This window comes from Gallinula chloropus (genome assembly GCF_964237585.1).
Source record: "Gallinula chloropus genome assembly, chromosome: 19".
Taxonomy (NCBI): Eukaryota; Metazoa; Chordata; class Aves; order Gruiformes; family Rallidae; genus Gallinula; species Gallinula chloropus.
This window is the reverse complement of record NC_140104.1, coordinates 11,812,663-11,819,952: the sequence shown is the minus strand read 5'-3', so window position 1 is coordinate 11,819,952 and position 7,290 is coordinate 11,812,663. Positions and strand designations below refer to the sequence as shown.

The 7,290-nt window shown below is 46.7% G+C and overlaps 1 protein-coding gene across 1 annotated transcript in view; it reads right to left on the bottom strand.

The window, feature by feature from the left end:
• Positions 1-1,680: 1,680 nt before the first annotated feature.
• SLC43A2 (solute carrier family 43 member 2) overlaps positions 1,681-7,290 on the bottom strand; it is a 33,998-nt gene continuing 28,388 nt past the window's right edge. The window contains exon 14 of the mRNA XM_084273138.1: positions 1,681-7,125. Coding sequence (XP_084129264.1) covers positions 6,964-7,125 — 162 coding nt within the window. The 3' untranslated portion in view covers positions 1,681-6,963. The remainder of the gene's footprint in view (positions 7,126-7,290) is intronic.

Sequence of the window (7,290 nt, the reverse complement as noted above, 5' to 3'; positions counted from 1 at the left end):
CTGGGCTGGACCGCGCCGCACCGGGACGGGACGGGGGGGGGAAAAGGGGGAGGGGGGGGAAAGCCGAGGCGGCGGGAGCAGGGGCGGGGCGTTTCTGCGGCAACGGCTGCGTCATGGCGCCACGCAGGCGTCCTTACCTCAGCAGCGCGCACGCAGGCGGGATGCCGTCGACCGCGGGGCGAGGGCGGGGGTGCGGGCGAGAGACATTCCCGCCTTCCGCGCCCCTGGGCGGGAGCGGCTGCCTCAGCGCGCTCCCCGCCCCTCAGCCCGGCCTGAGGCAGAGGCGCTCCCAGGCACTACCAGCCCCGCACTCCCTCCTCGAGGCGTGTGGAGGGGGTGGCTCAGTGACTAAATAAAAGCTTTTCGGAGAGCAGGGCTGGCGAACGACGTGGGTATTAACGGAGGCAGCCAGGGTGCGATCGGAGAAGGGTTTCCTAAGGGAATGGGGCTCCACCTTGGCGCCCCAGGTCGCGATTTATGGCGTCTTCAAGTCCTGGTTGGTTCTCAGCACTGCTTCCAAGCAGCAGCCGCTCCAGCTGTGCTTGGCGTTAAGAATAAGCCTGGATATTCACGACTTTTAAAACCCCAAACCTTTTACCTGACCCACACTCAATAAAAAGCTGCCAGAGAAAGCTAGTTTTACTCCTTTGAAACGACAGAGCGAGGCTTGTCTTATCTGACTGGAAAAATAGATTGCCATACCTTTAGCATGGCCAGGCTGGAGCGTGGATACCCCAGGTGAGCAGCTTTCCCACTGCCACCCACAGCTCTTCTGTAGCATTCCTGTCTAAGGCCACAGTTTTTCGTCTTTCGCTATTTTAATCCAGCTCACTTTGATGTGGGGGGGGGCATATAGAAATAGAAAGAATAGCTCACAAGACTTAAGTCATGTAATTATGTAGCTTGAAGAAACAGATAAGGAGGCCCACAGGAACTGGCTTGCAAGGAGGTAGATTTTGTAGGGAACAGCTGTAGGAAAATTTCAGGAGGCAGAATGGGAACAGGATAACATCCATCACAGAAATGTCAATTATCTCTTTGCTAATGAGGGAACAGATAGCTGGAATACATCCGTAGGTCTCCCTGTAGGAACATAAATTGGTCCAAACCGATAAGAACACTGCAGGTTGGCAAGATTCTTGCATTCCAGGCAAGAAAGTTGAAAAGTACATCGTGAGGAAGACTCGGGGCCTTCACCCCACGGACCACCAGAGACCCAGGCCCCTCATTTTTTTGAAGGATCTGCGCAAGCGCGAAAGATGATAAACTAATTAGCATACGAGGCGAGGGTAGGCGGGTACAGGTAATTAATATGTATAGGTGTAAAATGAATATTCATTATTAGATTGTATAAATACACAAACGGCTTGCTGTGTAGGTGTGCACGCTTGTGGTGGAGAGATCCCCCGTGCACCCAGCGCTGAATAAACATACCTACTTTATAACTTTCGAGTTATAGAGTCTATTTTCCGCACGTCAACTTTGTGTAACGGAGCTCAATTCTCTTTCTCAAGATGCTGTGTTATTTATTTTAAACAAGATTTCTCTTTTTTTTCCCCTCCAACAGCAGTCGATCGACACCTGGCTGTTAGCTCCTAACCTAGAGAAGGAAACATTCAACAGGCATCATGCCCTTGGGCAGGTGACACCACATGTAATATTCACGCTTACATCACCTCATTAGGAGCCAAGCAATACATGATGATTTATTACATTCAGCCTCAAAAGGAAAACTAATGATTAACTTATTACCACATTTATTTTTCAATAGTACTGCAGGAGTGCACATCACCATACAAACACAGAAAAGATGACACAGGCCTGCCCCAAGGAGCTTACAATTCAATTTTGACAAATGCTACCAAAAAAAAGAATTTCAGTGAACAGGAGGTGGGGAAGGCTAATGCCATCAGCTTAAAAAAAAATGGGGCTTCCTGAAAAGGGGGTTGTCCCAGGAATAAAAAGCCAATCACAGAGGGTCAGGCACAAGGAAGTGACAAGCATGAGGATGACAACATGGAGCACAGGACACTTGAGAAAAACAGATTGCACAGCCAGGCTGAGCAGCACAGGTAAAAAAACAAGGAGCTGTAGGGTTTATAATTAACATGTAAGACTGCATCTACAGAACAGAATCACAGAATGACTAGGTTGAAAAAGACATTTAAGATCGTCAAGTCCAACTGTACCTGTCCTCTACAACACATCGCTGTTTCAGCTATACCAGAGAAGATAACATTCTGAAATAGAAATCAGGAGTGGCTCTTTTTATTATTATTACTTAGAAAAAAAAACAACCCCCTCAAAAAAAAAAATCAGTCCCTCTCCATCAGGAATCCTGCTGTGATACTAGTTTCCATTATGAGTACTTTGCACTTTTTAAATGGGAAGTAGGGACTAACAAAACCTCTCCAGATTCAGAAAAGACTCAGAAAAAAATTTTAAAAAACCTCAAAACCCAAAACTTGTAGTTTTAAAGATTTCAATCTTTTTACCCTACAGTATCTACTGCATATTTTTGTGGCATATTTTCCAAATTCATTAGCCTGTCAAGAGGGAAATCTACTTGAAAACATTTCAGTGATTTACTGATTTAATTAAAATCTCATTATCCTACAATTTTCCTTTGTAAACAGAGCACAAAGAGGCCAGGCAGTGGTGTGGGACTTAAACATTTCAATGGCTGTAGCAGCACTGCGGTTAAGTTGGAATCTCAGCAAGATTTGTCTTTCTTGTTTCCTCAGACACGTGTCCAGTTTCATCTCGAGGATCCAGATACTCTCAGACAGTAACTGAATAAACTTTTAAGTATCTGTTAAAGCAAAACAGCGCAGATTTCTGTCTGCTCCTCATGATAGCATCATTGCATTAGTGTTTTAAAGACTCTGTTGATGGGGCTTAGGAAAAAGCTGTCATCCCTCCCTTGCCCATTCTTTAGTTGGTCTTTATTTATTTTAAACGTGGACACATGTATTAAGTGCACGTGAGAGTCTGTAGAGGCCAGGAGCAGATTATCCAGAAGGTGCAATCACCTTGATGCGGCAACACCCTTAACTGAGAGCTCCTACAAACAGCAAGTGCTCACAGATCAGGTTTCTGCTTAATTACATTCAGTTAGTGATGATGTTCCATGGGGGTGAGGTGTTTCCCACGACCACCCTCCTCAGATGGATGAGGGTAAGGAGGTACAAGGGGCATAACCCACCCCCCAAACCCAAGTATTTAGGAATTAAATTTAAGTATTTAGAAATTAAATTTAAAGCAGTTAAATATATTGACCTATATTTGAGTTACACAGGTAGATGCATTATTGATTTAAATTGATGTGGCTTCCCAGTCTTTGGTGGCCCATTTGTTTTTTCCCCAATGAGGTGGCTCACGCCCACAGAAGAGCGCGTCAGGAAGTTTCTTGGTCCTGCATCACTTGGCTAGAAAGCAGTGATGCTGTTCTCCATTCCAAACCTAAGTAACCCACAATTACATCTCCATAAGCATTAAAGGATGAGGCAAACTGCCCATGAACATGATTCACATGTAACAGGACCGTCCCAACAGCCTTTGTTTCTGCAAGAGAACACTTAGAGGCTGAAGCCAGAATACTCAGTGCTCCGCGGGGCTCACCCCTTTGGGAGGTGCTGCATTGAAGCAGCTATGCCACAAGCAGTAGATTATTTGCCCACCTTGCATGCAGACACAGTTTGGGGGGGGGGGGGGGGGTTGATAGATCATTATTTGAGACCACTGTTAAAGTTAGCTCAGTTCACATCAGATGAGACCAGGGCTTTACCTAGCCCAGCGCTTATTTTCTCCATCTCGGACCGATTCTTAAGAGACAGAGCACGTAGAAAAGGAATCTTTCCTTCTTATTTACAGCAACTTAAAATCTCCCTGAGTTAACAGATGCATCAGACCGTTGTTTAAACCAGCCCCTTTTCAAAACTAGTTACACTTCCATTCCCCACTATGCTTGAACCCACCGTTGGACTTCGCGCTGCGTGAGAAACCACTCCTGTTTGTCTGCTCAACCCCAAACAGCTACACAGCTTGTGTAGCCCTAGTCCTGGTGACTGCATGCCAAAGCCACACTTACTCTCCAGCTGCAAACAGAGCCTGAAACTGTTAACTCCAAGGCATGAGCTCTTATTCCTCACAGCTGACCAGCAGCTTGTAGACACCACGACATATCAGCCAACATACTAACCACCCTATCCACTATTTTTTTCCAGATGAAACTGGGTTAGAGGATATTCCTAATAAAGGGCAGGAACTGGGAACTGTTGTAGGGAGGTAGACAGCAGGAAGAAGAGGTTCTTTGTTTAATTTAGCTGGACATACTTCAAAGGCAGCATCATCTCCATGGTGACGTAATGAAAACGCACCATTCTATATCCCACCATTTTTCAAAGATCAGGAATTCACATGACGTGAGTGGAAGCTATCAAATTAAATCTCCTGAAACTGAGGTGGAAATAATGCTGAGCTCACCCACTGAGACCCTCCAACAGCTGTTTTAAGAGCCTGAGAACTATGGCATGCACTCACCTGTCTGAGCTTTTACTTAAAAACATACCTAATCTGTCATTGTAGTGTCACTTATCTCTGAGCAAGAGTAGGAATCTCCTCCTCAAAACATTTAGGAGTAAGTATAGGGATATGAAATGCTGAAATCCACAGAAAGCTCTCTGGAATTCTAGGGCAGCTATACTAGTGCTGGTGGGTCTCTTGAACATGCACTTGAGAATGCCAGGTGAACAGGAAACTGAATCAGAACTCCACCCCTTTAATTATTGCTTGACACAAAAGAAAAGCTGGGAAGGTCACTAAATAGTCACCAAAGCTAGAAGCCAACAAAGGACAAGTTCAGGAACAGCAGAGCGCTGACAGCAGGCAGTAAGGCTGCCTTGGAACAAACACATTTAATAAAAGGCAACACATTAAAAAGAAAAAAAAAAGCTTCCACAGGTGTGTAAAATACTCAAGTGGCAAGTCATTCCCAACCGAGTGACTGAAGACTAAAAGGTACCGTGGAGTGGAGCTGCACCCGAGCCGCCCGCAGCAGCCCGGCTGGAGGCAGTGACTCGAGAGGGCGCTGCTGCCTCACAGAGCTGCCTCCTCAGCCCGTGCTGGCGAAGCCACCAGCAAGGGTCACTACAGGGCTTCCAGCCGGCCGTGCGAGAGGTCAAACTTCGCTCCGTAGGGAAGGTGAAGGCCCGGCTGTGCTTCAAACCATCAGCAAGAGAGCCGAGTCCCAGTTTCCAGGTAATTTCCAGGTCCGAGTGCACTGCTGTTTGTAACCCCCAGCTTAGCGCCTGCGGGGCAGTGATTGAATCCTGGACTTCCCCAACCAGACACAGAGCAGTCGAATGATTTACCCCTGCCAGGCTCTATGGTAATGCTGGAGTTTGTAGCTCAGAAGACAACACCACTCCACCTTTGTAGCTGTTTTATTTCTGCCCCAACCTTCCCACAGCCAGTAGCTGAGCCCAGTCCCGTGCGATGCTGCTGCACGCCCGCTGGTAACACTCATCCTCAGCACCACAGTCCTGCCCTGAGCAGGTCCAAATGGTGCTATTAATGCTAGTCACAAAGCTACTGAGGCAGAGCTATTGACCTCAACCGGAAAGTTGAGGGCAGAAAAGTCAACTTTGGACAAAACTTAGGAAAATCTCTATAAAAACAAGCAGGTTAAGAATTCCTTTTGTTTTCCCTCCACAATGAACAGGCCTTTACCCACATGTATTGCTCTAAGTCAGCTTCACCATACAATCAATCACCACGTGCTCTGTCCAGACAGAGCATCATAGAAGGCTCTTAATACAGACAAACCTGCAGCTTTTTGGTCAGTCACAGTAACCTGGTGTTCAGCAGCTTGGAGGCTATTATCAGAACAACGTAAATAAGCTATGGCTAGAGGAAAAATTACATCACCATCACCCTGCCACGTCCACAGGATCCAGTTACCAGACACAAAGGAGTGTTTCTGCACTCTTGATTCTTTTTGACAGCAAGTCAGCTCACAACGTGAGCACCAAGGTATTTGGAGCCCCAGAACCCAGCATCCAGAAAGTTCTCCACTTTAGTAAATACACACTGCTGCTCCCCCTCCCAGGGTCACGTCAGAGGGAAGAAGAGGCAAAAGGCAACACGTCTCAAAAGCACTTCATCAGTAAACAAGATCCAATTCCTGTCTCAAAGGTTCCAGGACTGCAGACAGTTTAACACACGTACAGGTGGTTTGCAGGCTGGGAAGAAGAGTAGGTCTAGAACCAAGCAGTCCAGTAGGCTCTTCGTTTCAGTGTGGAAGGCAGATCCATTGCTCACAGTCTGTGTTATTTGCAGTAATAAAAGGTCTGGGAGCTGTCAGTGCTAGCAGCCAACATTTAGCAATACACTGAAGCTGTGCACATAGGAATAAAATCCCTGTCCCTGCTTTAAGAACAGTCTAGGGTATGTCTGGATAGACAGCAAAACCATTGGGTCCAGCTACGTATCAAGCAGAAAGACCATTATGAAGCCTCAGGGAAGGAGGAGAGTGCAGCTTGCATCTGAGACGGTGTCAGCCAAGGTCGGGGGAAGGAGGGGTGGGGAAGAAGCTTCAGTGTGTTACATTTAGAACTCAAATTATGGTCTTTCTTCCTGCTTCCCCCATCCTTCTATTCCTTCTCTCCCCTCTTTTATATGCAGAGACTCTGTCACTAGTGAGTGTGATCAGGGGATAATTTAAGACACGATATCTGCGTGGCATTCATAAAAAGGAAAAGTGTCCCATGTTCTGGAGTAAGGAGTGGGAAGTCTCCTCTTGCCATATATCTGAGGAAGTCTCAGTCATGATGTCCAGCCCTTACTCCAGTGATGAGCAAAGACTGGCAGAGCCAGGAGAGAAAAAGCCTGGCTTACACCACAGGTAGAACCCACGGATGTGGTAGGAACCTGTACAGGGGAGGTTGGATTTGAAGCACCAGTTTAAACAAAGGCTTCCTCGTTAGGAGTGCCATTGATTTTGAAAAAGAGTTTGGCATCATCCATCTTCTGTTGTCTTTCTCTCTCTAGCCTGCGTCTGTAGCAGACCAGGTAGATTGGAAGGCAGAAGCCCAGGAAGCTCACAACAAGCAAGCCAACGTTCACCTGCAAGAAGAAAGGCAAAACAAATTTGAGCAAGCTAAGACAATGACAGCCCAGTTGTGCATACCAAAGTGTCAAAGCTCAGCCCACGTCACTCAGCTGTGAGCAAACTGGGTGACACCCTGCTCAGTGTATTGGCAACAACCCCCCACTGTATTTATATTTACA